Source organism: Rhodotorula graminis, assembly GCF_001329695.1.
Source record: "Rhodotorula graminis WP1 unplaced genomic scaffold RHOBAscaffold_17, whole genome shotgun sequence".
NCBI lineage: Eukaryota > Fungi > Basidiomycota > Microbotryomycetes > Sporidiobolales > Sporidiobolaceae > Rhodotorula > Rhodotorula graminis.
In genome coordinates, this window is record NW_017264944.1 from 1 (window position 1) to 27,560 (window position 27,560).

The window sequence follows — 27,560 nt, forward strand, 5'->3', positions numbered from 1 at the left end:
TTTGCCCCCACCCTGGAGCAGGCCATTTCAGAGGAGGATTAGTAAGGGCCCAAATGTAGTCCACCCCTAAGGGGCAGGGGGTTTTGTCCCCGCCCACACTATGTTCCCTGTAAGTGACCTCCCCCAGTAGCTCTACAAACGTAACCGTCACTCAATGAGGCATCTTGTCCCAACTGGACAGCCTGTCAGAAGAGATTTTGTGACGGGCCAAATCGTAGTCCAGCCTAAGGGGCAGGAGGGTTTCATGCTGCCACGCCTTGTTCATGTAAGTGACCTCCCCTGTAACTCGACAACAGTAAGCTTCACCGTGTGAGGCATTTTGCCCCACCTGGACAGGCCTGTCAGAGGAGGTTTTGTGACGGGCCAAATCTTAGTCCAGCCTAAGGGGCTGGGGGTTTCATGGTGCCACGCCTTGTTCCTGTAAGTGACCTGCCCTGTAACTCTACAACCATAAGCTTCACCATGTGAGCCATCTTGCCCCAACTGGACAGGCCTGTCAGAGGAGGTTTTGTGGCGGGCCCAATTGTAGTCCAGCCTAAGGGGTTGGGGGTTTAATGCCGCCACACTCTGTTCCGGTAAGTGGCCTCCCGTGTAACTCTAGGACCCTAAGCTTCACCATGTGAGCCATCTTGCCCCACCTGGTCAGGCCTGTCAGAGGAGGTTTTGTGACGGTCCAAATCGTAGTCCAGCCTAAGTGGCGGGGGGTTTCATGCTGCCACGCCTTGTTCCTGTAAGTGACCTGCCCTGTAACTCTACAACCCTAAGCTTCACCATGTGAGCCATCTTGCCCCACCTGGACAGGCCTGTCAGAGGAGGTTTTGTGACGGGCCAAATCGTAGTCCAGCCTAAGGGGCTGGGGGTTTTGTCCCGCCACACCTTGTTCCTGTAAGTGACCTCCCCTGTAACTCTACAACCCTAACCTTCACCACGTGAGGCATCTTGTGCTGGCTGGACAGGCCTGTCAGAGGAGGTTTTGTGACGGGCCAAACCGTAGTCCAGCCTAAGGGGCTGGGGGTTTCATGCTGCCACGCCTTGTTCCTGTAAGTGACCTGCCCTGTAACTCTACAACCCTAAGCTTCACCATGTGAGCCATCTTGCCCCACCTGGACAGGCCTGTCAGAGGAGGTTTTGTGACGGGCCAAATCGTAGTCCAGCCTAAGGGGCTGGGGGTTTTGTCCCGCCACGCCTTGTTCCTGTAAGTGACCTGCCCTGTAACTCTACAACCCTAAGCTTCACCATGTGAGCCATCTTGCCCCACCTGGACAGGCCTGTCAGAGGAGGTTTTGTGACGGGCCAAATCGTAGTCCAGCCTAAGGGGCTGGGGGTTTCATGCTGCCACGCCTTGTTCCTGTAAGTGACCTGCCCTGTAACTCTACAACCCTAAGCTTCACCATGTGAGCCATCTTGCCCCACTTGGACAGGCCTGTCAGAGGAGGTTTTGTGACGGGCCAAATCGTAGTCCAGCCTAAGGGGCTGGGGGTTTCATGCTGCCACGCCTTGTTCCTGTAAGTGACCTGCCCTGTAACTCTACAACCCTAAGGTTCACCATGTGAGCCATCTTGCCCCACCTGGACAGGCCTGTCAGAGGAGGTTTTGTGACGGGCCAAATCGTAGTCCAGCCTAAGGGGCTGGGGGTTTCATGCTGCCACGCCTTGTTCCTGTAAGTGACCTGCCCTGTAACTCTACAACCCTAAGCTTCACCATGTGAGCCATCTTGCCCCCCTTGGACAGGCCTGTCAGAGGAGGTTTTGTGACGGGCCAAATCGTAGTCCAGCCTAAGGGGCTGGGGGTTTCATGCTGCCACGCCTTGTTCCTGTAAGTGACCTCCCCTGTAACTCTACAACCCTAAGCTTCACCATGTGAGGCATCTTGCCCCACTTGGACAGGCCTGTCAGAGGAGGTTTTGTGACGGGCCAAATCGTAGTCCAGCCTAAGGGGCTGGGGGTTTCATGCTGCCACGCCTTGTTCCTGTAAGTGACCTCCCCTGTAACTCTACAACCCTAAGCTTCACCGTGTGAGGCATCTTGCCCCACCTGGACAGGCCTGTCGGTTTTGTGACGGGCCAAATTGGAGTCAGACCTCAGGCTGGGAAGGTCTGAGGCTGCAGGGCCTTGTCCCTGCCAGTGGATGGAACCGCAACTTTGTGCCATTATTTGGGACACTGTCAGACTGCGTGTGTCCTCCGGATAGCCTTGTTCGAGCTCGCTTGCTCCAGGTCTTGTCAGAGTGTTGCTGCAGCTCCTCTCCTGCATGCAACACCGCAACACTTGCACGCCTTTGATTCTTTCTCTCCCTGGTGTCCCAACTTGCTCCAGTTACACGTTGCCACCTACCCTCATCTGCATCTACCACCACTTGAGCCCTGTCAACATTCAAGCTCTGTGACTCCAGCAAAAGGGAGAGTACCCACACGTGCTCACTAAAACGCGACGACCTGCTCCACCCGCGCAGTGGTGACCACTAACGGCTGCTCGGATCAATTCCCGCAGAGCCGCTCCCACCGCATCCCAGCAAAAAGATAGTGATGTCTGTGAGATTCGAACTCACGCCCTTTCGGACTAGCGGGTCAACAAACCTTAAGCTAGCGCCTTAGACCGCTCGGCCAAAACACCTGATGTGACCTTCACGGACTTCCTTACCGCCCGGAGCCCACCTGCTTGTCGAAACTGCCGTCATCGCGTCTCTGGAGAGCCCCTCCCCTCGGCACCGCACTCTCGCCGCACACAACTGCTCGGCGGCAATCAGCAAGCACCGCTCGAGCACACGGCGTTCTCGTCACCGCCGTCGTTTCTGGTGCGCCCCACTCTCGTCCCTCGCTGCCCTTGCGCACCACAAACGCCTTCCCGCCTCTCTCTCGCGTTCTCCCAGGACCCCAGCTGACGACCAGCCTCCCCCGTCACGCAGACTGAGCGCTGCTGCTCCGCTCTGCGCAAACGAGAGCTGGCCACGCGCTCTGCTCGCCGGTCTCGGGCGCCTCTTGCCCGAGGAGGCGCCGGTCCGCGCGGAGAGGGGGCGCAAGGCGGTTCCGCGGACCTGCGGAAGCTCCGCGACCGTCTATCGCGCCCCTTTGCTGCGCGAGGCCTGCTCCCGCTTCGCTCGTCTCGCGCGCGGCTGCCGGTTCGAGCGTCTCTCGAGCTGTCGCTGTCTGCGCCCTCATGCGCCGTCCTTTGCCCGACCCGGCTCGCCCGAGGGTCGCCTCAAGCGACGAGATCTCAAGCGACGACAGCTCGTCGCGCTGCACCTCGGTCAAGGAGCTCGAGGCGGACATCGGCGGGGCATGGACGTCGCTCGACCTCCTCAAGCTCACGGTCGCGATCGTTGGTGCCCAGCTCTCTTGGACGGTCCAAACCTCGTGCGTCCAGCCACGACGCCCTTTCCGCACACTGTCGCGGCTGCTGACCTCGTACCCGCAGCTACGGGACGCCGTACCTTCAAGAACTCGGGCTCAGCAAGACGGGCACGAGCCTGGTGTGGTTCGCGGGCCCGCTCGGCGGCTTGATCGTGCAGCCCATCATCGGTGCGTCCTGCAGCTCCTCCCGCACTCGAGATGCCCCGAGGTGGCCGCCCGTGCGAGAGCTGATCCTCGAAGAGTCTCTGCAGGCGCCCTCTCCGACACGTCCCCGTCACGGTACCGACGCCGCCAGTTCATCGTCGCCGCCTCTGCCGTCATGGTCATCTCGACGACCGTCGTTGCCTTCGCGACTGCCCTCGCTCCCGGGCTCGTCGTCGCATTCGTCGGGCGCGAGGCTCGCTTCGAGGAAAACGCCAAGGCGCTCAGCATCGTTATGGCCATCATCGGCGTGTACGTGCTCGTCGCCGCGTTCAACGCTCTGCAGGCGAGCGTTCGAGTGCGTCCAAATCTCTCGCTCGACTTGGTGCGACGCCTGACGCAGCTCACACACAGGCCCTCGTTCTCGATCTTGCGCCTGCTCGCGAGCAATCCTCGGCCGACGCCTACCTGGCGCGCAACGTCAACCTCGCCAACGTGTGCGCCTACCTCGCCGGCTCGCTCGACCTCGACAAGACGCCGCTGTTGCGCTGGATCGGCGCGGGCCAGTTCCGCAAGCTCGCCATGCTCAGCTGTGCCGCTCTGCTCGTCACCGTCACTGTGACCTGCTCTACGCAGCACGAGCTCGAGCGTCCTGAGCTCCGGACCGCGGCGGGCGTGTGGAGCAAGATCCTGGGCGTCGTCCGCAACCTGTCGTCGAGCATTCGGACGCTTCCGAGGCCCGTCAAGAAGGTCTGCCTGGGTGCGTCTCGATTGCGCCTTCGAGCGCCTCTTCGTCTCATTCTGCAGCCTCCCACGGCGGGTGCTGACCAGCCTGCCGTTCCCAGTCCAATTTGCCCAGTGGTCCGCGGCCTTCCCCTTCATGTTCTACACGTGAGGCTCTCTCTCTCTTTCTCTCTTTTTCTCTCTCTCTCTCTCTCTCTCTCTGCGCGGCATCGTCAGAGCGCCGAGGGGCACAGGAGAATCGATATCTGACCTCCCACGAGCGCGCAGCACGACGTATGTCGCAGAAGCCGTCTCGGCCGCCGTCGCCCCTGGTTCACCCGCTCCGTCCGCCGACACGGCCACACGCGCCGGCTCGTTCGCCCTCCTCCTGTACGCCATCGTCGCCCTCGCCGCCGGTATCCTCTTGCCCCACCTCCCGACGCTCGCGACGACCTTCCCCTCTTTGGCCCGCCGCACCGGACGAGTCGGCCGCCGAGTGCTCTGCGCCCTCTCGATGCGCAACCTGTGGACGCTTTCCCTCGCCTGGCACGCGCTCTGCATGACGGCGACGTTCTGGGCGGGCAGCGTACGCGAGACGACTTGGGTCGTTGCCCTCGCCGGCCTGTCTTGGGCGGTGACGTGCTGGGTGCGTCTCGCCCTCTCACTCTCTGCCCGCACGGCACGATCCTGACCTCTCCTTCCCTCTCGCTGCCACTCTCGCAGGTGCCGTACGCTCTGGTCGGCGAGGCCATCTTCGAGGCCGAGGCCAAGGACGCGAGCGCCGAGCTGCACGCTGTGGCGGACTCGGCCGCTCTGCGTGCGTCGCTCCTCGGAGTTGACGTGCGCGGGCGAGCCGCTGCTGCGGCCGACGAAGCTGGCGGGACCGTCCTCGGCGTCCACAACCTGGCCATCGTCCTTCCTCAATTCGTGGTCGCCGCCCTCGCCGCGCTCATCTTCCGGCTCTCGTCGAGCTCAGCGTCCGCTCCGGACGAGCGCGACAGCGGCACCGTGTGGGTCCTGCGCCTCGGCGGGCTCGCTAGCGCCGTCGGGGCGGTCGTCTCGCGTTGGCTCGAGGAGCCGATGAGCGAGCGGCAGTACCGTGCTCGGCTCTCGCGCATCGGCGACGGTCGGCGAGGCGAGGTTGCAGACGAGGAGGCGCCTGCCGCCGGCTGTCGAGGCGGTTGAGGACCTGCAACGAGCCCCACTCCCCTTTGCCGCCCGCACAAGCACTGTTTCGTCGAGAGCTCAGCGAGAGCTCAGCGAGAGCTCAGCGAGTCCATCCTGTGACACTTGGCGAGGCTGTCTGCAAGCCAGCTTTGGGCTCTGCTCGCTCCCACAGCGACGACCTCGAAAGCCTCTCGGACCTCGCTCTCAACCTCGCTCTCAGCCTCGCACGAGGACTCGTACGTCGCCCAAGACTGGCGAGCAGTCCTCGACATTGCAGTGCTGCCCATGCGCAAAGGCTACGCCGGATCTCGGGCGTGCCCGCCCTCGGCGCCGGCTCCGGGCGACCCGTCCGCGCTGCCCGCCGCGCCGTACGCGACCCAGTCCCACCCACCGCCAAAAGGCGGCATGCCCGGCATCGCCCAAGGCGGCGCACCGAATCCGGGGCCCGAGAACATGCCGGCGCCCGGCGCTGGCGCGGTCGGACCCTCGGGTGCGGCAGCGCCGTCAAGGCTCGACAGGTGCGAGTACAGGTACTGCTCGCCGTACAGCCACGGCGGCGGGTAGCCGTAGCCGGTCGGGGCTGCGGCAGACGTCGAGCCGGGTGCGGTCGGGTCGTAGCCCGGCGGCGGAGGGCCTGGAGCCGGGAAGGGGACGCCGGCGCCTGCAGCAAGCCCGCCTGGACCGGGGACGAACGGGTTGGCGAACGGCGATGTCGCACTCGGGAGAGCGGCGTGGGCAGGAAGGACGGGCGATGCCGTCGAGGCGGCGGCGGGCGAGAAGCTGCCAAGAGCGGCGGCGGTCGGCGCTCCTGGTACTGCGGCCGAGTTCTTCTTGCTCTGCGCGCGCGAGAGACGGCGAGGGTCAGTCGCAGTCGCTGCGCAGAGACCGAGAGAAAGAGAGGGAGAGAGAGAAAGAGACGCACCTTGCGCTTGTCCTTGCGCAGGACACCTCCCTCGGCCCGCATGCGCTGCTCGTCTGCGAGGAGCGGAAGGACGAGCCCGAGCCCGCGCTCGGCGATCGCGCTCGCCTGCTTGAGCGCCTCGAGCGTCGGCAAGGCCTGGTGGATCTCGCGCCGGATGTCGTCGTTGTCGGGGCTCGCCTGCTTGAGCTGCTCGTACAGCTCGAGCGTGAGGCTGAACGACGCGACCGAGATGTGGTAGATGACCGTCCACAGGCGAATGCCGACGGCTCGAGGGGCCTCGCGCAGGATGGCGCGTGCGGCTTCGGTGACGCGACGGCGAGAGAACGAGTAGCTGTTGGCGCGAGACGGCTTGGCGAGGAAGGGTCGGTGAATCGAGAGGATCTTGTGCTGGAGCGAGATGAGGAAGGTCGAGCGCATCATCTGCGGTCGTGAGGAGGACCGTCAGGATGCGGCACGGCACGTGGAAGGAGAGAAGCGAGGGGGAACAGGCGGGAACGTACTTCGACCCGCCCAGGTAGCCCTTCTCCACTCGCGTCGGCCTTGAGCCACCTCGGGAGGTTGCCGAGCAGCGCCTCGAGCTGCTTGTCGGCCAACAGGAACGACTGATAAGCCTGGGACGCGCTCTTGTCCGACACTGCGTGCTCGAACGCGCTCGACATGGCCGACCCAATCTCGATGTCTGGTTCGAGGGAAGGCTGTGAGCATGCCGCCCAAAGAGCGCAAGAGGGCGAGGCTGGACGCACACAGCAACAGCCACGACGCGCCGGTGTACTCGTCGCGAGGTCGGTCGACAAGCTGGCCCTTGGACAAGTCCCTGCAGTACGCGAGCGTGAGCGTCGTTCCCAAGGCGAGGCAGGGAGAGGAGGAAGGGGCGACGCACTCGTCTGTCGCGTTGAGAGGAAGCGGCGTCGCGACCTGGAGCCGCGTGAGGAGCGAATAGCCCTTGAACGGGATCGCGAACCACTCGCTGTGGACGAGCGCCCACACGACGCGCTTTTTGACCTCGCGGTCGACGAGCGCCTGCGCCCGCACGCGCGTCGGCCGACCCTTGAGCGCCGCGTCCCACTGCTCATCGGTCGCGAGGCGGTGCAGGCCCATGTCCTGGGCGAGCGACAGGCCGGCGCTGAGGAGCGAGGCGATGAGGGTGGCCGAGCCGGCGTCGCGACCCGACAGGACGAGGAGGGCGATGGCCTGCAGGCACGACAGGTCTTGGTGCTGGAGGAAGTTGTGGCGGTACAGGCAGGCGACCGAGCACAGGAAGAACCGGCTCGCGGCGGCGCTCGTCTCGGCCTCGGTCCAGCCCAGGTCCTCCTGCTGCTCGACCTCGACGAGCTTGGTCGACACGGCGGCGAGCGCGAAGTACATGCTCATCCACGCGAGCGAGCCCGACTCGAAGCGCGACTCGCCGAGGTCGCGGAACGCGGCGAGCTGGGCGTAGAAGGTCGGGGCGTGAACGACGGCGTGCTGCGCAAGGGTGGGCAACGACGTCAGGAACCCGACGACGTGGGGAGAGGACGAGTGAAAGGAGGGCGTACGTGGAACCCGTACACCTGCAGCCCCTGCGAAAAGATGACGTCCTCCTGGTCCGGCGTCGGCGCCGCGTCAAAGAGCGCTTGCGCGTCCGGGTACAGCTCGACAGGGCTCTCTGGCTGCGGCTCGGGCGGCAGGACGGCGCGCCGGATGGACGGGCTCGCGAGGCCGTCGTCGTCGTCGCCGTCGCCGGCGGCATCCGGCGGGCGAGCGTTCGACTCGTGCCAGACGCGAGGGCGGCCGAGCGAGTGGAACTCGAGGTCGATGGCCGCCTGGACCGCCGCCTCGCTCTCGTCCGGGTCCTGCTTGACGGCCGACACACGTTGGCGCTTCTTGGGCGGCTCAGAGGTCGGTGCGGAAGTCGAGGTCGAGGCGGCGGGGAAGAGGGAGGAGCCGGACGGGTCGTCGCGAGCGCCGCTGATCTCGGTGACGGGGTCGCCAAAGCTCTTGACGATGGCGTCCATCTCGGCGGCGTCTTCATCGTGAGCTGCGCTGCTGCTGCTGTGCGCGACGTAGTACTCGAGGGCCGGCAGACGGGCCTTGAGCGACTCGAGCGTTGAACGAAACAGGCGCAGCTCCTCGAGCGCTCCTTGCTGACGCGCCGACAGGTCACGGGCAGGGTCGACACTGCGGGTCGCTCGGAACAGAGTCAGCTGGGTCTCGAGATGCGGCCGAGGGAGGGGGGTCGAGGCGCACGACGGCTTCTTGCGCTTGGTGGGCGCCGCGACACAGGCCGATGCTGCGCCCCGCTTGACGCACGCGCCACAGGGCAGGTTCCTGCGCGGGCGAGGGCGTGACCGGGTCAGCTGTCGCACCGAGAGAAAGACAGAACCGAACCGGCCGACGAGAGATGAAGAGCTGGACGCACCGGTCGCACGCAGTCTTGCGGCGCGAACACTGCAGGCGGGACGCGGGGTGTCAGTTTACTCTCTTGTGGCAGCGCGCATGTCGCTCGAGGCGTGTGGGTGGACGAGCCGTGGTCGGCGGGCGAGTGGAGCTGCGCTCGAGGAGGGGACGACGACGACGACGCAAGGGACGAGGGACGCACCTCTGTGCATGAGCGGGCAGACCTTCCAGGTAGAACGACGACCTCGGAGTGCTCGTCGGCCATGAGCAGCGTGGGAGAAGGCTCGCGAGGCCGCCGGCGTCTCTCGAGCTCCCTTTCAGCCGAGCCGAAGATAGCGGCTCGCTCTCGTGTACGAGGACTCGAGTGCAGGTTGGACAGAGGCAACGACGATGCAGTGCACGACAAAGAAGTACCCGAGCAGAACGGGAACAAGACGCTGCCGCCTCGAGCCTCCTTGGGCTCGAACCTGCTCCGAGTCGTCCTGCGCCCTCACAGCTCGGGCAACGACATCCAGTCAAAGCCCCACGCCGAGCCGACGTCGCCAAAGTGCACCTCGTTGGGCGACCCGGCGAACCCGGGCGTGCCCGCGCTCTGCGCCGCATAGTACGGCGCGTCGACGAGCAAGCTGCGGCCGTCGCCCGTGCTCGGGTCGGGCGCCGGCAGCGCCACCTGGTGCGCGTACGCGAACGTGCCGTCGGCCGTCTGCGCGCCCGGTGCGCCCGCCTGCGCCGCGACGCGCCGCTCGGCCTCGGTGACGGCGACGCTGACGCGCTTGAGGAGCTGGCCGAACGGCTCCTTGCGGCCGTTGGGCGTGCGGGCGTGCAGCGCCTCGAACAGGCACTGGATGACGAGGAGGCTCTGGCGCGCGACGGTGCGCACTCGAGGGCGGACCGAGCCGAGCGCGCGGTGGAAGGCGAGGGTCGAGTCGGACACGAGGCGGTAGTCGGCCGTCGGGACTTGCCGCTCTGGGTCGTGGTGCGTCCAGATGTCGAGGAACAGGACGACGACGGCGACCTGGACGTGATTGAGCTGGTAGCAGTCCTTGACGAGCGGCGCCGAGGTGCGGTCGAGCTCCTTCTGCGTCTCGAGGACGATGCGTGCAGCGGCGAGTGCGGCGTCGGTCGATGGGCGGAAGGCGGGCTCGCGGTAGCCGCGCGACATGACTGTGTGAGCAGGCTGTGGTCAGTTTGCGGCACACGAGGAAGAGAGAGAAAGCGGGCGCACAAGGTCGGTGAAAGCGGATGAGGCGGATGTTGACGTTCTGCAGCGAGAAGATGCGGGCCCAGAACAGCGTCGTCGGCTCGTTGGGCTTTGGCCGCTCGAGGTCGTACTCGGCGATGAGATTCCTGCGAGCGAGACGGCGGGTCAGTCGGCTCGCGAGGGAAGGAGTAGAGGGAGGACGAGGCGACGGACCTCAGCTCGGTGTCGTTCTTGAGCACGGTCGAGTACTCGTACGACGGGTCGAGGATGACGGTCTCGTGGAACGCTCGCTGAACCATGCCGACCCGGAACCGGAGCGTCTGCGGGGCGAGGCGAGTCAGTGGCGGCGGGGGAGTGAAGGCGAGGGAGGGGAAGCGGGACGCACCTCGTAGCAGGCAATCGTGCGCACGCTCGGCGGCTGAGGCGGGACGATGGCGTCGCTGCGCAGGTCTTTGTCGTCGTAGTTGCCCGGCATCGAGCACGACACTGTCCGAGGGCCCGAGGCAAAGTCAGCTCGCGAACGACTTGCCGGACGAGCCCGAGAGAGAGAGGTGGGCGCACCGAGATGAAGTGGGAGGACAGGGCTGTGGCGGAAGATGACCTGGTCGAGGTGGAGCAGGGCGTGGAAGAGGCGCAGAGCGACCTCCCTGCGGAGAGTGTTCTTGCCCGACGGGAGGGCCGGGTCCTCGGGCGGCATCGTCGTCGGGTCCGACCCGAGCTTGTCGAGGCGGAGCTGCTGCGCGACGCGGACGTTGGCGGCGACGTAGGGCAGGAGGACGTCGACGCGGCCCGGGTCGCCCGAGTTGAGCGCGAGCGGGCCGAGGAGGATGACGGCCTGGATCGAGCGCAGGCGCGCGACGCCCATGGCGTCGCCGCAGTCGAGGGCGGCACGGCCGGCCTCGAAGTAGTCGGGCACCATCGTCGTGAGCTCGTCGGCGGTAAAGTCGGACCCGGGCGGGACGTAGTCGAGCGAGTTGGCGGCGTGGGCGAGGGTGAGAAAGAGGACCGCGAGCCACAGCGGGTCGACCTCGAACTGCTTGCCCTCCTGCAGCAGCGTGCGGAACGCGTCGTACTCGGCGAGGAACGTCGGCGCGTGGTGGGCTGCAGGCAGGACGAGACATGAGCGGGGTCCGAGAGGAGAAGAAAAGAGGAAGCGGGACGCACCAACCCAGAACCAGCTCAACGAGCCGACATAGCTGCTCACGAGCCAGTCCATCTTGGCCTGACTCGGGAGCGTCGCGTACAGGTCGGCGAGGACGCCGCGGTACCGCCTCGAGATCTCGGGGCCGAGGAGCGACGCGCGCTCGCGCGACCCGCCCGGCGGCGGCGGTGCGGCGGCGACCGGGAGCGGCGCCGCGCTGCTCGTGCTCGCGACGGGGCCAGACGAGCTTGCGACGGGTGGTGCGGGGCCGTTGGTGCGGCGCGGCTGGTGCGGCTGGCCGATGCGCACGTTGACGGCAATGTCCTCGAGCGTCATGGCGGCGTCCTCGGTCTCCGAGTCGGGCCCGTCGGTGTAGGGCGGCTGCGACGCGCTGTAGCGGAAGCCGTTGGCGCTCGCAGCGCTGCGAGAGGACCGAGGGCGCTGACCGTGGCCGCCGCCGAGGGCGAGGCTCGCCTCGAGCGCCTGCACCCGCCGCTCGAGGTCGTCGCGGTGCTCGGCGCAGCTGTCGGTGCACAGACCGCCGCCTGTCACGCTCCCGCCGCCGCCGCCACTGGCGCCGAGGCCGCCGCCGACGAGAGGCCCGCCGCCGCCGCCGCCGAGGCCGTTGCTGCTGCCGGGCGTCGGGTGCGACGACGACGACGAGGCGATCGCCGACCCGGCGTCGCACGAGCTCGACTCGCCGCGCTTCTCGCACGCCTTGCAGGGCGTCCCTGGACCACCCTCGCGCTCGCACCGGATCTTCCTGTGAGGCGTGCAAGAGGAGAGGAGGAGGGTCAGCATCGCGTTCTCGGCTAAGTCCGTTTGCCCGAGGCGGAGAGAGCTAGGGCGGCGTACCTGGTGGTGCAGGCGCGGCAGGAAAAGACCTGGCGGCGGCGGGTAATCTTGCGCTTGACCGAGGGCGGGCCGGACGAGCCCTGGGCGTCGTGCTGGTGGTGGTGGTGGGCGAGGTGCGCCGACGAGGTGGACGCGATCGGGTCGAGGAGCGGGTCATGGCCCACGGGCGGCGAGGGGGCAGAGTCGGGCTCGAGGCGCTTGAGCGGCCGGGCAGGGCTCGGCTGGTGGTGCTGCTGGTCCATGGCGCGCAGCACGGGGGGAGCGAGGACGGAACGAGGGAGGAGAGAACGAGTCGGCCGGTCGAGGCCTCTCTCGGGCGACGGCGTCGTGACGATCGGCGAGTCCGTGTTCGCAGTTTCTGCTCGTCCGCGCGTCCTTCTCCTCGACCTTTTGCACGAGGTACGTGCGCAGAGAGCAGCTCTTTCTCTCCCGTGCACTGCTCAGGGCGACCCGCCGACCCACTCTTCTCGCTGCACTGCTCGCTTTCCGGCGTCCTCTCCGAGTCGCACTCGGCCGTACGCGGGGCGAGCGCATGCCTGCTCAAGGACAAGGACCGAGCGTTGCGAGAGCAGGCACAAGGACAACAACATTTCTACCTCGCTGCGTCATCGTCGAGAGCACCGCCGCCCGAGCCCACCAACTCGGAGCTCGGGGATGTGCGGTCCGTCGCGACGACGCTGCCCACGGGCGCCTGCGACCTGCGCCCTGACCCTCGTCCTCCCTCCCCCCTCGCCCTCGCCCTCGCGTCCCGCCTCAAACGACGATCCCGAACCTGCCGCACACGAGCGCGCGCGTCGTGCCCTCCTGCTCGTGCGTTGCCGTCGCGCCCGCACGCTGCGCCCGCCCGCTCAGGCCAGCCTCGTCCCACTCGACGCGCGGCCCGTCCTCCGGCTCCTGCTCGTCCCCCTCCTCGTCCCGCTTGACGTCGCGACGCTCGCGCTCGCCCTGTCCCTCGCGTTCGCCCACGCTGCGCCGCTCCCGCTCGCTTGCCCTCGCGCGCCAGTCGTCGGCGCCCTCGCGCGGCGGGAGGACGACCTCGCGGAAGGGGTCCCACACCCAGGCTTGGGCGCCGGGGCGGACCCAGCGCAGGTCGGGCGGGACGGTCGGGATGACGAGGGAGCGCGGGCGGGTGCTCGACGTGGTGGTGCGCTTGGTCGGTGACGAGGGCGGCGGTGGCGCAGGAGGAGGAGGAGGGACGGACGAGGCGGCGGCGGAAGAGGAAGACGAGCCGGACCGCTCGTGCAGCGAGAAGAGGACGAGCCCGACGAGGTCGTCCGACCCGGACGAGGACGAGCTCGTCGCGCTCGGCGGCAGCACGATGCGGCAGCGCGCGAGGACCGACTTCTGCCCTGCGCCGCGTCGGCGGTCCGGCGTCGTCGAGCCCGAGCCCGCGCCCGCGCCAAGCTCGTCGCCCGGTGATGAGGAGGGCACGTCGACGACGACGAGGCGGATGGCGGGCTTGAGCGCTTGCGCGAGCTCGTCGAGCGCGAGGCCGCCGCCGGCCGATGTCGCGCTCGAGGACGACGCCGAGGCGAGGCGGCGCGACAGGTCGTGCAGCCACAGCGTGTAGTTGGTGCGTGTTGCGGCGAGGATGGCCGACGCGCGAGCGGCCATGCCGGACCTGCACGTCGAAGGGAGGATCCGTCAGGGCCGCGCTCGTGAGGCGCACGCGAGAGCGAGAGGAACCAGCCGACGCACACGATGTACCCTCCCTTCTTCTTCCTCGGGCTCCACAGTTCACTCTCTCCACCCTCGTCCACGCCGCCGTCCTCGCCCGCGAGCGGCGGCACGTCCCTGAGCGGCGGCGCGCGCGCGAGGATGCCCATCTGCGCCGCCTTTGCGCTACCGCCGACGTCCTCGCGCTTGATCGCGGGCATCGAGAGCTGCTGTGGCAGACCGCGCATGAGCTGCGAGGGCGTCGTGAGCGCCGAGCTGGACGCGGGAGCGGCGGCGGCGCGACGAGGGGTCGAGGGTCGAGCGGCGACGGGCGGCTTGGACAGGGACGAGAGGCGGTGCATCGAGGAAGACGTCTTGGACGGACTCGGCGCTCGGGTGCGGGTGGCGGCGACGATCGAGGGTTTGGGCGTGGTGCTGGTCGCTCGGGACGAGGCGGCGGGGCTGAAGTCGAAGGCCGAAACGGGGCGGAACGAGGTGGGCGCACTAGGCATTGGTCGCGCTGTGGGAGTGAGAGCGTCAGTGAGGGCGAGGCCGACGAGAGCGGCGGACGCACCCTTGACCTCGTCTGCTGAACGGGCGGCACTTCGACTCGACGGGCCGACAGGCTCGTCCTTGACCGCGCGCCCTTTGCCCTTGCCCGACGTGTGCGCCTCGAGCTGCCAGGCGATCAGCTCGTCATCGTCGGCGAGGATGCGCTTGGTGCGCTTGGTCGCGGGTTGCTGAGGAGCGGTGGACGCGGCGGTGCTCGTCGTGCGAGATGGGGCGGGTTGTGCTCGGGCTTGAGGTCGTCGCGCGGCAGCTCGAGAGGCTGAAGGAGCAGAGGGACCCGGGGCAAAGCTGCGCAGGGCTGTGGGCTGGTCGTAGTCAGCGACGGTCCGACAGGGAGCGAGGTGGGGGAAAGGCGGGCGCACGAAGGAGAGCTGGCTCGCCGACCTGTGCGGGCTCGCCTTGGGGGTGTAGAGGGTGTGTGTCGCGGCTCGTGGAGGGCTCAGGGCCTGCTAGAGTGCGAGTCGAGGTGCGCGACGACGGGGCGGTGCTGGCGGCGATGACGGCGGCCGGACGAGGAGGAGGCGGCAGGCGAGCGTCGAGGGCGGCAAAGGCGGTCACGGGGCGGAGCGTCTCCTTGGCTGGCATGCAGGCAGAGCTGGCCCGCAGCCGCTTGGTGCGGGGGAGAGCGAGAGAGGTTGGCTCATCAGCGAGAGGAGGTCGACCTCTCCTTCCTCCCTCAGGTGTGCCTCTGTGGCAGAGATGGCTGCACAAGGAGTCACAGGAGACCTGCTCTGCTTGATCGTGCGTCCACCCTACCCTCCTCGCGCCGTCCCCGCTCACCTTCTCCTCCTCGTCCTCCTTCCTCTCGCCCCGCCTCCCGCAGATCGACCTCAACCCAGCCGCATGGGCCCAGTCGGGCCAGCCAGGTCCTCTAGCAGGCGACTCGCTGTCACTCGAGCAAGCGCTCGACCACGCCCTCGTCTTCTGCAACGCCCACCTCGCCCTCCGACACGAGAACCAGCTCGCCGTCTTTGCCGCCGCACCAGGCCTCAGGTGCGCCCAGCGTCTCCTTGACTCGTCCATGCGAACGAGTCGCAGTACTGACGCTCCCGCGCGAAACAGCCGCCAGCTGTTTTCGTCCCACTTGTCCCCCACCACGGCGTCGACCTCGGCCGCCTCGGACAGCAACATCTATCAGCAGTTCCGCATCGTCGATGAGCGTGTCACGCAAGGCGTCAAGGACCTCATGCGCGAGCTGCCAGACGACCCTCCAACAGGTGAGTGTCGTGCCGCCCTCTCAGTCCTCGTCCTCGAGTCCTCATTGAACCCTCGCTCTCTCTCTTGCAGGCGCCAACCTCGTCGGCGCGCTCTCCATGGCTCTCTGCCGTGCGTCTCCTCTCTCTCTCCATTCGCCTCCCGTACTCGCAAGGTCCCGCTCTGACGCAGCCCTTGCTCCTGCCAGACATCAACCGCTTGAACGCGACCGACGCCTTTGCCTCGTCGGCCGCCTCGCGCAAGGCTCGCCCACGTATCGTCGTCCTCAGCGTCACCCAGGATTCGAGCGCGCAGTACGTGCCGATCATGAACTGCATCTTCACGGCGCAAAAGAACGTGCGTCGCGCCAACTGTCTCTCCTCCCTTTCCTCCTTCTACCCCCTCGCGCACCTTGTCTGACGCACAGAGCGCCCGTCCGCCCTCGCAGAACATCGAGATCGACGTGTGCAAGGTGTTCGGGCCCGACGCCGTCTTCCTCCAGCAGGCGTGCCACTTGACGAGCGGCGCCTACTTCAAGCTCGAGCGGCGCGCCGCCCTCTTGCAGTACCTCCTCGTGCGTCCTCACGCTCTCTCGACGTCTACCCTTTCCCTCTCGGCGACGACTGACGATGCACGCCCCCCATTGTCGCAGGTCGGCTTCCTCCCCGGCGCGGCGGCGCACAAGAACCTCATGCAGCCGCGGCAGGAGCACGTCGACCTGCGCGCAGCGTGCTTCTGTCACCGCCGCATCGTCGACATCGGCTACGTGTGCTCGGTGTGCCTCTCGAGTGCGTCGGCGTCTTTCTCTTGGCCTCGTCGAGCTCTCGTCGTGCACGTCTCGCTGCACGACAAAGGCTGTAGTCGCGGGCCGAGACTGACCTTCTGTGCACGTCCCTCTCGCGCATCACAGTCTTCTGCAGTCCTCTTCCTGTGTGCTCGACGTGCCGGTACGTCCTCACCTTTCCCTCACTTTCTCGCGTTTCTCCTCTCCTCGCTCGACCTCTCGAGCCAAATTGGCGACCTCGACTGACTCGCACTCTCCTCTCTTTCCTCGTCCTCCTTCCTTCTCTCCATCCTTCCTTCCGTCCTCGCCGCACCACCCGATCCGCCTCCGCTCCCTCCCCTCTCGCCCGGCCCCGACCCACCTTCGCCCTCTCACTCCTCCCTCGCCGCCCTCCTCCCCATCCACCTCTCCCGCCCTCCCTCCCCGCCTCTCCTCCCACCCGCAGCACCAAGTTCCCCATGTCGACCCTCAAGCGCCTCGGGTTCGGCGCCGCCCCAGGAGGAGGAGGAGGAGGAGGAGCGGGGCTCGCGCGCCCGAAGAAGCGCAAGGCGCCGCCTGGGGGAGCGGCGGGCGCGAGGGCGTCGCCTGCGCCAGGAGTGGCGGGAGCGGGAACTGGAGGAGGGGCAAGTGCGAGGGGTACGCCGGCGCCGGCGGCTGGGGCGGCGACAGGAGGAGGAGCTCAGGCGGGCTGAGGCGGCGCGGCGCGCTCGAGCGGTCGTCGAGCTGGTCGGCGAACAGACGGACGTAGTGCGGTCCCTGTTGTAACACGCGTTGCGCCGTCGCACTCTCCCGCACACCTTGCCACTTGCGACTCTCGCTCTCGTGCCTCTCGCTCACTCGCTCGCTCGGACCCGCTCAGAGAGGACGACGAAGAGCGGGAACGACCTATTTTCGACAGCCAGGACTTTGTGATGCGAGGGGGTAGAGAGAGAGAGAGACAGACAGCGAGGGCAAGAGGGAGAGAAAGGGAGGGAGCGAGAGAAGGAGATGCGGGGAGGAGGAGATGGGGGGTGGGGTGGGTCCGACGACGACGACCCGACGGTGCGCGCTCTACGACCTCCTGTGCGCGCTCTTCTCCTCAGGGACGATGACGTAGCAACGAAGCCGTTTACTGCGAGCGCGAGAGGGTCGGTCAGTTGCTGGGCCCGGAAGAACGAGAGAGGAGGGGAGAGAGAGGGAGACGCACAAGCTCGTCGTGGCGGCCCGACTTGACCTCGGTCTCGCCGTCGAGCTCGGCCTCGACGCTGTCCGGCTCGTTGATGTCGTTGGTCGCGTTGGCCTCGAGGAACTCGACGAGCGAGTCGAGCGAGCGGTCGCCCTCGTAGCTGATCCACTCGCTCGAGCCGGCCGCCTTGAACTTAATGGTCGGGAAGCCCGCGACGCGGAACCCGGCCGAGGGCGGCACGTCGTTCTCGGTCGCGTCAAACTTGGCGACCGTGAGCTTCGACTTGACGTTGGCGTAGCGCTCGCCGAGCGTGTCCCAGGTCGGCTTGAGCTTCTTGCAGCTGCGGGCGCGCGCGAGTTCGAGGCATGGTCAGGGGCAGTCCCTCAGAGAGCGAGACAGAGAGAGAGAGAGAGCCGAGACGCACTGGCCGCACCACGGCGCGTAGAACTCGACGAGGAGGTCCTTGTCCTCGGCAACGACGTCGTCAAACTCGTCGGCGACGAGGACAAAGACGGGCTCGTCCTGGGCGGGCGCCTTCTGCGACTTGATCGAGGCCTTGATGTTGCCGGCGACAAAGTCCTTGACAAAGGCCGCGACCGTGTCGTGGTCGACGGGCTTGGACTGGTCGAGCGGGTACTTGGTCATCTCCTGGATGTTCTGGATCGCGAACGCGGGCCAGGTCGGCTCCTGGAGGTTGAGCGACTTGGCGTGGTCGGCAAACTGTGAGATCCGCGAGGCGAGTCAGACACCGGCTCGTCGTCGAAAGAGAGAGAGAGAGAGGAGGGGACGAGAGGGAGACGCACCTTGTTGGCGTCGATCCAGACAAAGTTGATCTTGCCCTTGTGCTCGCGAGCGACGGGCTCGACGGCCTTGACGACCTCGTCGCGCTTGGCGTCGGTCGAGGGGATAAAGATGTAGGCGAGCGGGAGGCCGGCCTCGGCGTACGTGGCAAAGTTGTCGGGCGAGATCTCGTCGAGGAGCGGGACCGAGTGCTCCTTGGCAAACAGGAAGAGCGAGTCGTCGGTGATGTCGCCCTCGAGCTCGTTGCGGCCCTCGTCGAACGACTTGTACATGACGACGGCGGGCGGGGTGACGCCGGCGGCGGCGATGGCGGCCGCGTCGGTCGACAGGCCAAACAGGTAATCGTCGCGGTACACGTCGGCAAACTCCTTGAACGTCTTCTGCGTCTTCGAGTCGGACGCGTCGGCGTAGGCGACGAGGACGACCTTGTCGGCCGTCTTGAACTCGTCGTGGTTGGCGGCCGTCACCTCGGACACGGCCGGGAGCGCCTGCTTCTTCATGTACGACACGATGCCGTCCGTCTTGCGCGTGCCCGAGTAGTCGGACGCGACGCCCTTGCGGAACACCTTGAGCGTCCTGCGGGCGCGGCGAGGGCGAGAGGGAGCGAGCGGGTCAGTACGAGACGCCTGCATGGGGACCCTCGAGGACACAAGAGTCGGCGAGAGAGGGGACGCACGGGTAGCCGTTGACGCCCTGGGACGAGCACAGCTCGGTCTCGACGGTGCAGTCGACCTTGGCGATGTTGATCTTGTCCTTCTTGAGAATCGTCGCCGCCTCCTCGTACTGTGGCAGGGTGTCAGGAACGAGTTAGTACGTGTCCACGTGCCAATCCCGTCATCCATCGACGCCGGGACGTGAGGAACGTCGACGCCGCCGAACGACGAGAGAGGGAACGCGGCTCACATGCGGGGCAAGGGCCTTGCAATGACCGCACCTGTTGACGACAAGGGGAGTGCGAGAGGTCAGTAAGGGCGTCCTGCACGAATAGGACGCTGCAGAGAGGTCGCCTCGCGCGACCTGCGAGATGAGGTGAGCCCGGCGGCGCAACCCGGACGTCCGCCGTCGCGCTGGCGAGCCGCTGCTGCCTGCGGACTGCAAGTTTGCGGATGCTGTGCGGCACTCGAGATGCTCCAGCACCTCGCACGAGCGCGCCACGGCGTCGAGCACGCGAGCGTGCAGCGTGTGTCGCCCTGGTGCCGCGCCTCGGGAAGTCCTCGCCACCGGCCCACCTCGCTCTGCAAGTTGCTGACCGGCGCACGCAGGAGAAGGAGAGAGAGGGGACGCACCAGGGAGCAAAGAACTCGACCAGCGAAGGCGAGTCGCCCTGGACGAACGCCGGGAACGAGTCCTTGGTGAGGTCGGCCACGTCGGACGAGGCCGAGGCGACGGCGGCGAGCGCGGCGAGAGCGAATGCGGTAGTGCGCATCTTGGATGTCCTGCGGGTGATGGAAGCCGCGAAGGAGAAGGAGATGGAGGAAGGGGAGGAGGAGGAGGAGGACGGACGCGTCGACGTGGAGCTCTCAGCGAGTTGACGCGGGTGGATCACCTCAGCTTTCTGGCGAGCGCGGAACCAGGATTGAACGCGAGGCCAACGACAGTCCTCGGCCTCACACTTTCCCGACAACAAGCAGCCTGCGCGCCCTCGTCCTCGTCCTCGTCGGAGGTGAAATGGCGAGACTCGTTTTCGCAGACGTGCACAAGCTCGTTCCGGTGCAAGCGGGTCGGCAAAGCGTGTCTCCCCACTGTACGGACAGGTCTACACGCGCAACACTCGCTCCAAGAGAGAGCGACGAGGTGCAATCGGTCGAGAGAGGTGAAACGCGCTTCTCAACTCTCGACGGTCACCCTCCCACCGCCGTCCGGCAACCGCGAGCAGGGCGCCGATGCGGATAGCTGGGCTCGTGCTGGCCGCAGTGCAGCTCGTCGGAGCTGCGGCGGCCCTTGCCGGCTCGTCGAGCGGCGTCAACCCGCCGCTGTTCGCCTCGTCCTCGTCGTCTCGAGGCAACCACTCGCTGCCGACGTTTCACACGTCGCTCGCGTCGCTCCTGCCCGTCCTCCCGCACCTCGCACCACCACCCGACCACACCCTCGTCGTCACCCTCGCCACCCCAGCCTTCAAGCCGTTGCTGTACAACTGGCTCTGCTTCCTCCGCGACAAGGCCAAGTGGGGCGCGTTCCCGTCGCACAACCACCACGGCGAGCCGTACGAGCCCTCGAGCCGCGTCGCACGACACGCCGACGTCCCCAAGGTCCTCGTCGTCACGAGCGACGAAGCCCTCGCGCGCGAGCTGAGCGACCACGGCGTCGTCACCTGGTGGGTGCGCGGCACCGACTGGGAGGCCGTCGACCTCGCCGACGAGCTCGACGACGACGACCCGGACAAGGACGCCATGCTCACCTACGCCGAGCGCACCCTCGAGGACGACCTCTTCTCCAACCTGCGCCTCCTCGACCTCCTCCTTCCGGCAGAACCGCCCGCCGACGCCAACGCCGCCGACGCGCCCGCCACCATCCCGTGGGGCACGCTGCGGTACCAGAGCCTCATGCTCGAGCGCACGGCCGTCATGAGCGCCCTCGTCGGCGCCCTCGCCAAGAGCCAGCGCAGCGACCCCGAGTGGCGCAGGGCCGCAGACGCCGCGTGGCAGGACAGGGTCCTCGCGCACGACTGGGAGACGGGCCCGCTTCCTGTTCCTGAGTTCGAGGGCATCAAGGGCGTCCTCCTCGTCGACAACGACGCCGTCTGGTGCGTCCCCTCTTTTCCTCTCTTTTCGCCTCTAGTTCCGCCCGCTCACTCTCGCTCCCTCGTCCCTGCAGGCTCTCGTCGCCGAACCCGTTCCTGTCGCACTTCTACCGCCCGACGGGCCCTCATCCCGCCATCATCTTCGCGCCCGACATGGACCCGACGACGCGCAACGCGTGGGGCACGCACGCCATGCCGTGCGCGTGCTTCTTCTACTCGCGCGTGACGGACGCCGGCGCACAGCGTGCCGCCCCGACGCACGGCGCCGACGGCGCGCCGCTCGACCCGTACCTGTACTCGCCGGCGTCGGGCGCGGCCGAGGTGTGGCGCGCGACGACGCTGTGCCACATCTCGATGCTCCAGGAGGCGCACGAGGAGGGCAAGCGCCTCACGCAGTGGCGACGAGCGCGCGAGGACGCCCCACGCGACCAGACGATCTCGCCCGAGCTCGACCTCGGCGGCGCGCCGGCGCAGCGACCACCCGAGGCGCGCGCGCCCTCGTTCCAGGCGACGGCGCTCGGGCCCGCCGTCTTCCTGTCGGAGCAGCCGGCCGCGTTCCTGCCCGAGATCTCGCACGAGCGGTTCCTGACGGCGCTCGGGTCGGGCGAGGTCGAGGACCTGCTCGACCTCCTCGAGGACGCCGAGCTCGACCTCAACCCGGCGACGGGCCGCGCCGACCGCGGCCGGTCGTGCCTCGCGCTCGCCCAGGCCCAGCAGACGACGTGCGTCAACCCGCTCGCGTCGAGCGAGCTCGGCGCGTTCGCCACGTCGCTCACGCGCGAGTACCTCGAGCACGTCCTGCGCGCGCCGGCGCCGCACAAGGCCGTCCGGGTCGAGGCGCTCCCGTTCGACGTGTTCCCGCCGGGCATGCGCTTCTTCGACGGCGGGCTTGAGCCGGGCGCACGCCCCTGCGTCGTGCACGCCAACTACGCGACGGGCAGTATGAAGGAGCAGCTGCTGCGCAAGCGCGGCCTGTGGGCGCTCGTGCGGCCCGAGGACGGCGGCGGCGAGTGGCGGTGCGACGCCGAGGTCATCGCGAGGGCGTAAGTAGACGTCGTGTGCAGTCCTTCTTTGTCAATACATCCCCCACGAGTTTATCTTGCAGCCGGCGAGGGCTCGAGCGAGGAGGACGCGCAACTTTCGAGCCGGTTCGTCCACTTCCTTCTTCCCACCTTGCTCTCGAGCGGGTTCTGACTCTTTCTGTAACCTCGCTGTGCACAGCTTGCAGGCGAGCGAGCGAGAGCGTCTGAGAGAGCGAGGTCGGCCCGACCCTTGCGCGTTCCTCGTCCCGCTTCCCCTTCTTCCTCCCTCCTCCGCCCTCGAACCTCCTCGTCTCGCACGCCGCGGGTCGGCGCCAGCTCCACTCGATCAGCCTCCTTCCTGCGAGCCCTCTCGGCCTTCCCCTAGCCGCCGCAAGGCGCACCCGGCCCTCCTCGCCTCGTCCAACCTCGCGCGACCTGATGAGCGACCTCGTCCAACACGGCTCGCCCGGGCCTGCCACCGCCACCCAGCGCCAGCACGACTCGCCCACCTCGCGCTTCGGCATCCCCGACCTGCCTTGGCCGACGTCGAGGACCGCTCGAGCCTCGCTCTTCGACCCCGCCCTCGACTCGCCCTCGCCTCCCTCGCACGCCCACCCGAGCCCGGCCACGACGACCTCGCCGAGCGACAAGACGAGCTCCAGCAGCCGCACGAGCCCGGCGACGAGCTTCAACTGGACGAGCGGCGACGGCGAGCAGGACGTCAAGCGCGAGGACCAGGTCGGCGCGGTCGAGGTGGGCACGGGCAAGGACAAGGCGCACTGGTTCGGCCTCTCGGTGCGTCCCTATTCACTCGATCTTGCCTCGGCGCGAGGAGCGATGCTCACCAGGATGCTCGCCTGCGCAGGTTCAAGGCCTGTCGGCCAGCGCCGTCCCGACTCGGTCCTTCTCGGACGACTACTTCTCGTCGTCGCACAAGCTCGGCCCCGACATCCGCGTCGACATCGGTCTCGGCATTCAGGCCGACCAGGGCGGCATGCACACGATCGAGGACGACCTCGCGACGAGAACGGCGCACCTCGACCTGCGCAAGACCCGCAGCGCCTCGCCGCTCGAGGCTCGCCGCGACTCGTTCACCTTCTTCCCTTCGCCCTCGCTCCTCGGTGGCTCGCCTTCGCCCCGCAAGATCCACTCGTTCGCCTCGTCGGCCGCGCTTCGCTCGCCGCAGCGCCCGGCCTTTCGCCGCGAGATGACGGCGCCCGTCGTCCGCCTCGAGTCGCAGGTCGCCGAGCGCTCGACGGCGCCGACTACGTGGCTCAACGGGCGCCGCGAGCTGTGGAGCTCGACGACGGTGCCGTCGACGCCTGGTCCGCACGAGTCGCCGCCGCTCGTCCCCGTTCCGGCTCTCCACAACCTGCCGCCTCGTCCGGGCCCGCACACGCCGCACGCCCCGCCCATCTTCGACCTCGACAAGCACCTGTTCGGCACGCCGACGAGACCGGTGCCGCTCGCCCCGCCGTCGCACCGTCGCGCGCCGCCCATCCCCCTTCCTCCGCTCCCGCCGCTCGCACCCCTCCCGACGCCAGCTCTCGCCCCGGCCAAGTCGCTCGACAGCGCGCACGTTCGCGCGCACACGATGTATCCGCTCTCGCCCGCCGACACGGAGCGCGTCGCGCAGCTGCATGGCGGGCGCGTCCCCTCGCTGCAGCAACTCGCGCCGCCGCAGCACGAGGCGACAGCGACGGCGCCGGTCGTCAACACGGGCAACGTCGGGCCGATGGTCGTCCAGGTCGGCGACTGGAGGTGCGGGGTCTGCGCGTTCATCGTGAGCCGCACCCTCTCTCTTTCTCTCGAGCCCGCCTGCCTCGAGACGCCGATACTGACCCTCTCCTGCGCCGTCTTGCAGAACTGGCGCCGTCGCAAGTGAGTCTCGCGCTCCTCACTATCTTCCGCCGCCGAGCCCTCTTTGGCTTTTGTCCCTGCGGAACCGCTGACCACGTCGCCGCCTGCAGGATCTGTGTCAAGTGCTTCCCTCACGCCAACGACCTCGGCGACATCCTCACGATCAAGTCGCAGCAAGCCGCCAGCCTCGCACGTGGATCGTCGAGCCCGGTCGCCCTCGCTACCTCGAGCCCGTCGGCGTCGGCGTCGGCGCCCAGGACCGGCCCGCCGTCGACCTCGCCCGGCATCCCTCACGCCTACTTCGCGTCGGCGCCTCCCTGCTCGAACCTGCCCGTTACGAGGTCGCCTCCTCACGTTAGTCACGACGCGCATGTCCACGTCGGCGGCTCGTCGCCGTTCGCGGGCCCGCACGCCCTGTCGAGGCCGGCCCTCGTCCCGGTCCAGCCCGCCCAGTCGCGACCGCCCACGCGCCCGCCGCTCGTCCCGACGCGCAGCTACCCGAGCGCCTTCCCCGACGACAGCAAGTGGACGACGTCGGCCCCTCTGTGCGAGTTTTGCCCGCGCTCGACGGCGCCGCCGCCACCGCCACCGTCGCACGTGTCCCCTCCCTCCTCGACCGTGCCCGCCGCCCTGTCGCCGCTCCCGCACAGCATCTGGGCGCCGCCGCCTGCGTCCAAGGCCATCCTGTCGGCGCCGTCGTCGGCGAGCGCGAGCGACCTCGCGGCGCGGCAGGCGGCGACCGAGCGGGTCCGCGCCATCGTGCAGGCGCGCGCAGCGAGCGCCGCCGGGCGGCGCTGAGCGAGGGACGGTCGGATAGAGGAGGAGGAGGGGGAGCACGTGGACGAGCTTGTCGGACTGGAGCTGTCGCTGGCGGCGGCCGCGAGGAAGGGAGGAGGCTGGAGGAGGTAGGAGCGCGGTCGGATGTGGTCGGTCCTCCTCGTCTTGGTGCCCCTCGCTTGGTCAGGATCCCTTTCTTCTGTCACTCCCGTCCCTCCCCCTCGCCGTCGGCCGCCGCGAGGACCTCTCTCAGCCGCGCTCGGTCGACGTCGTCCCCTCTCTCTCCTCGTCGACCTCCTTCTGTCCCCCTCTTCTATCCTCCTGGCTCTGTAGATCACTGCAAGCTTTGCTGCACTCAGTCCCGAGCCTGCACTGCCGCCGAGCGCGGTCGTTCGGAAAGTCCGGCGAGGCTCGAGCGCTTCGCCCGACCTCGGTCCGTTCGTCGCGAGGCTCCTTTCCTTCCTTCTCATCACTTTGTGTCGCCTTCTCGCCAGCGACACCGAGCAGGACGCTCGCACACTCGACACTCGCCCAGCAGCTCCTCGCTCTCCTGTACTCGCCTCGCCGCTCGAGATGGCCACCGTCGACAAGCTCGCCGACGCCTCGTCCGCCGCGTCCGCCCCGTCCCTGGGCGAGGCCATCGCGAGCCGGCTCCCGGACGAGACATGGACCCAGATCCTCGCCTCGCTCGACTACCGCAGGCTCCTGCGCATGCGCCGTGTCTGCAAGCGCTTCAAGCGTCTCGTCGAGGTGCGCCCTCCTCTCTCGCCCTCTCAGTTTCGCCCCCACGCAGCAGAGCTGACCCACCGCGTACACCCCTCCTTCCGCTGTGCAGGACCAGAAGTTCAAGCTGTTCCGTCGCGGCTTTATCGGCGGCGAGCTCAAGCCGGGCAAGAAGGTCGCGATCCATCCGCTCCTCAGCTCGGTCGACTGCGTGGGCGTCACGGTCACTTGGGCTGCCGTCCTGAGCGGCTGCTACCACGACCAGAGCATCAGCCGGCACGACCACGACGACGTCGCCGCTGCACCGAGCTCGCCGAGCGCGTCGAGCAACTCGGACGGCGACGAGGACGACTCGACGTCGGCCAAGCTCGCGCTCGGCTCGCACGCCGCCGAGCACAAGTCGTCGCAGGAGGTTCCCGCCGTCAAGGACGACGCGTCCGACGACTTGAAGGAGTTCAACGGCCTCGAGTACCCGGCCGCAGAGGAGTTTGCCACGTCGCCCGCGTGCAAGGAGCTCAGGGTCAGCATGATGGGCGAGCACGGCTTCTCGAAGAACGACGAGATCGTCGTCAAGGACTCGACGGGCGTCAAGTGCGACCGTGTCCTCAAGGCCATCGCCAAGTACTGGGCCAAGGCCGCTCCCGCCGCCGCCGCGAGGCAGGTCCGCGCCGAGAACGGCTGGCCCAAGGAGCACAAGGTCTGCCGCAACGAGGTGCTCAGCGACCACCGCTTCTTCGAGGGCTGGCGTCCTGCCGTCGTCAAGGCCAACGGCTCGGTCTACCTCGAGGCGCTCAGGTTCGGCTCGTGACGGCGGTGCGTCCCTCTTTCCCTTCTTCCTCCTCCCTCTTCCCGAGTACTCCCTGACTCCTTGCGCCTGCAGATCTCGCTTCTACCGCCCCTCGCCGACCGTTCCGCTCGCCGCCCCTTCCCTCGCACGCCCCTCGCCCTTCCCTCCTTTGTCGCTTTCCCCTCTCCCTCTTCCGTCTCGCTTGAGTAGTGCCTTGCAGTCTGCCTTTGCCTGTCTCTCTGCGAGTGCTCTAGCGAGGGAGAGCGGCAGCAGCTTGCCCTTAGCGAAAAGAGAGCGGGCCCTGCGCTTTCGACCCAGACGGCGGCCTTCCCAAGTCGCGCAGTCCCGTCGTCTCCCTCCCTTCCCTCTCGCCCGCTCCCTTCTCCCGCATGCAGAGAGGTCGGGTTCCTACCGCAAGCCTCGACTGAGCGAGTGCGAGAGCTCGCCGAGACGCGGAGAGTCCGCGGAGGACGCACACTGTCGGAGACCGGCCGGCCCTCCCTCCTCGCCTCTCTCTCGCCACGCTACCACATCAGCTTGCGCCTGTGCAGCACCGACAGCGCTCAACATGTCCACCGCTCCGACATCATCGCCGCTCGTCAAGCCCTCGCGCATTTCGCAGCTCCCCGCCGAGCTCCTCCTCATGATCCTCGGCCAGCTCGACTACTTTGACCTCAAGCGCGTGCGCCGCGTGTGCAAGGCCTTCGATACGCTCGTCAAGGTGCGCCGAGCGTTCTCTTGACTACCTGGCTTCGAGCCCGGACCTGATCGAAGCGCGACCGCCTGCAGGACCCCAAATTCGACCGCGTCCTCTTCCGTCAAGGCGTCAAGCCGCTCAAGCCCGGGCAGAAGGTCGCCCTGCACCCTATCCTTGACCTTGTCGACTGCATGTGGGTCACGGCGACCACGGCGACGCTGATGGACCTCGCCAACCTCAACGTCTACGAGGTTCCCGCGTGCGACGAGTTCGCCACCGCGCCCGCCTGCGCCGCGCTCGTGCTCAACATGTTCGACACCTGGTATGGACGAGGCGAACAGCTCGTGACGAGCGACGTCGGCCTCACGGTGCGCGACATCCTGCACGAGCTGGCGGAGTACTGGGAAACCGGGCCAGGGGCGCACTCGCTCGTCATGGAGCAAGGCGGGCACGCCTTCGCGGGTTGGCGGCACCCCATAGTGCTCAAGGACGGCACGGTGTGCCTCCAAGCGTGCCCATTCGACCACTGAGAAGCCCTTCTCTCCTTGCGCACCCCTCGTCGTTCCCGCGCTCCCTCTCGTCGCCCGCCTCCTTTGTCTACCTCCTCTGTGTAGCACCTGCAGTCGCTTTCCTCTGTCGCTCTCTGCGCCTGGCGAGCCGAGAGAAGCGCAGCTTGCTCGAGCCTGCGAGGGAAGCAAGTTCTGCACGAGGCTCGAGCTCGCTGCCGACCTTCCCAAACTCGAGCTTTCGTTCCTGCGCTTCGCTCGGCACCTCGCAGAGCGAGCGCAGACACGGTCCCGCACTCGACGACAGAGCGAAAGAGTGCGTCGAGGAAGCTGCTCACTCGGAGAGTCCGCGGCGGCTCGAGCGACGCTCGCGCCTCGTCGCGTCACGTGACAGTCGTCAACG

General features: G+C 67.6%; 9 protein-coding genes and 1 non-coding gene across 10 annotated transcripts; 5 read left to right on the forward strand and 5 right to left on the reverse strand.

Moving 5' to 3' along the window:
• Window positions 1-2,522: 2,522 nt before the first annotated feature.
• Window positions 2,523-2,612, reverse strand: RHOBADRAFT_t136. Its single transcript has one exon. It is a non-coding gene; the product is annotated as a tRNA-Leu (tRNA).
• A 543-nt stretch (window positions 2,613-3,155) lies between these two features.
• RHOBADRAFT_56111 (uncharacterized protein) lies at window positions 3,156-5,435 on the forward strand (the record flags this gene model as incomplete). The annotated part of the gene is made up of 7 exons (XM_018418190.1): window positions 3,156-3,352; window positions 3,414-3,517; window positions 3,601-3,848; window positions 3,905-4,250; window positions 4,336-4,381; window positions 4,502-4,859; window positions 4,937-5,435. The coding sequence occupies 7 exons, from the start codon at window positions 3,156-3,158 to the stop codon at window positions 5,396-5,398; spliced, it is 1,761 nt and encodes a 586-aa protein (XP_018268017.1). The 3' UTR covers window positions 5,399-5,435.
• Window positions 5,436-5,618: 183 nt separating this feature from the next.
• Window positions 5,619-8,943, reverse strand: RHOBADRAFT_56112 (uncharacterized protein; the record flags this gene model as incomplete). Its single annotated transcript, XM_018418191.1, has 9 exons — window positions 5,619-6,216; window positions 6,303-6,722; window positions 6,803-6,981; window positions 7,046-7,116; window positions 7,183-7,766; window positions 7,838-8,459; window positions 8,529-8,609; window positions 8,701-8,729; window positions 8,923-8,943. The coding sequence occupies 9 exons, from the start codon at window positions 8,941-8,943 to the stop codon at window positions 5,677-5,679; spliced, it is 2,547 nt and encodes an 848-aa protein (XP_018268018.1). The 3' UTR covers window positions 5,619-5,676.
• A 103-nt stretch (window positions 8,944-9,046) lies between these two features.
• Window positions 9,047-12,117, reverse strand: RHOBADRAFT_56113 (uncharacterized protein; the record flags this gene model as incomplete). Its single annotated transcript, XM_018418192.1, has 7 exons — window positions 9,047-9,842; window positions 9,904-10,025; window positions 10,093-10,199; window positions 10,265-10,365; window positions 10,441-10,980; window positions 11,044-11,783; window positions 11,876-12,117. 7 exons carry the CDS (start codon window positions 12,115-12,117, stop codon window positions 9,169-9,171), a joined length of 2,526 nt encoding a protein of 841 aa, XP_018268019.1. The 3' UTR covers window positions 9,047-9,168.
• A 298-nt stretch (window positions 12,118-12,415) lies between these two features.
• RHOBADRAFT_56114 (uncharacterized protein) lies at window positions 12,416-14,686 on the reverse strand (the record flags this gene model as incomplete). Its single annotated transcript, XM_018418193.1, has 4 exons — window positions 12,416-13,496; window positions 13,574-14,051; window positions 14,106-14,399; window positions 14,464-14,686. 4 exons carry the CDS (start codon window positions 14,684-14,686, stop codon window positions 12,629-12,631), a joined length of 1,863 nt encoding a protein of 620 aa, XP_018268020.1. The 3' UTR covers window positions 12,416-12,628.
• A 114-nt stretch (window positions 14,687-14,800) lies between these two features.
• On the forward strand, window positions 14,801-16,771 carry RHOBADRAFT_56115 (uncharacterized protein; the record flags this gene model as incomplete). The annotated part of the gene is made up of 9 exons (XM_018418194.1): window positions 14,801-14,842; window positions 14,925-15,094; window positions 15,164-15,318; window positions 15,389-15,427; window positions 15,504-15,652; window positions 15,744-15,869; window positions 15,948-16,083; window positions 16,206-16,242; window positions 16,525-16,771. 9 exons carry the CDS (start codon window positions 14,801-14,803, stop codon window positions 16,769-16,771), a joined length of 1,101 nt encoding a protein of 366 aa, XP_018268021.1.
• Window positions 16,772-16,949: 178 nt separating this feature from the next.
• Window positions 16,950-19,500, reverse strand: RHOBADRAFT_66973 (uncharacterized protein). The gene is made up of 7 exons (XM_018419134.1): window positions 19,332-19,500; window positions 18,949-18,979; window positions 18,722-18,828; window positions 18,048-18,621; window positions 17,669-17,973; window positions 17,266-17,584; window positions 16,950-17,190 (listed from the first exon to the last, which is right to left on the reverse strand). The coding sequence occupies exons 1-7, from the start codon at window positions 19,469-19,471 to the stop codon at window positions 17,188-17,190; spliced, it is 1,479 nt and encodes a 492-aa protein (XP_018268022.1). The 5' UTR covers window positions 19,472-19,500; the 3' UTR covers window positions 16,950-17,187.
• Window positions 19,501-22,245: 2,745 nt separating this feature from the next.
• RHOBADRAFT_56118 (uncharacterized protein) lies at window positions 22,246-24,465 on the forward strand (the record flags this gene model as incomplete). Its single annotated transcript, XM_018418195.1, has 4 exons — window positions 22,246-22,602; window positions 22,673-23,590; window positions 23,672-23,688; window positions 23,778-24,465. 4 exons carry the CDS (start codon window positions 22,246-22,248, stop codon window positions 24,463-24,465), a joined length of 1,980 nt encoding a protein of 659 aa, XP_018268023.1.
• A 552-nt stretch (window positions 24,466-25,017) lies between these two features.
• On the forward strand, window positions 25,018-25,975 carry RHOBADRAFT_47156 (uncharacterized protein; the record flags this gene model as incomplete). Its single annotated transcript, XM_018414937.1, has 2 exons — window positions 25,018-25,194; window positions 25,280-25,975. 2 exons carry the CDS (start codon window positions 25,018-25,020, stop codon window positions 25,973-25,975), a joined length of 873 nt encoding a protein of 290 aa, XP_018268024.1.
• Window positions 25,976-26,522: 547 nt separating this feature from the next.
• On the forward strand, window positions 26,523-27,235 carry RHOBADRAFT_56119 (uncharacterized protein; the record flags this gene model as incomplete). The annotated part of the gene is made up of 2 exons (XM_018418196.1): window positions 26,523-26,675; window positions 26,744-27,235. The coding sequence occupies 2 exons, from the start codon at window positions 26,523-26,525 to the stop codon at window positions 27,179-27,181; spliced, it is 591 nt and encodes a 196-aa protein (XP_018268025.1). The 3' UTR covers window positions 27,182-27,235.
• Between the last annotated feature and the right edge of the window lie 325 nt (window positions 27,236-27,560).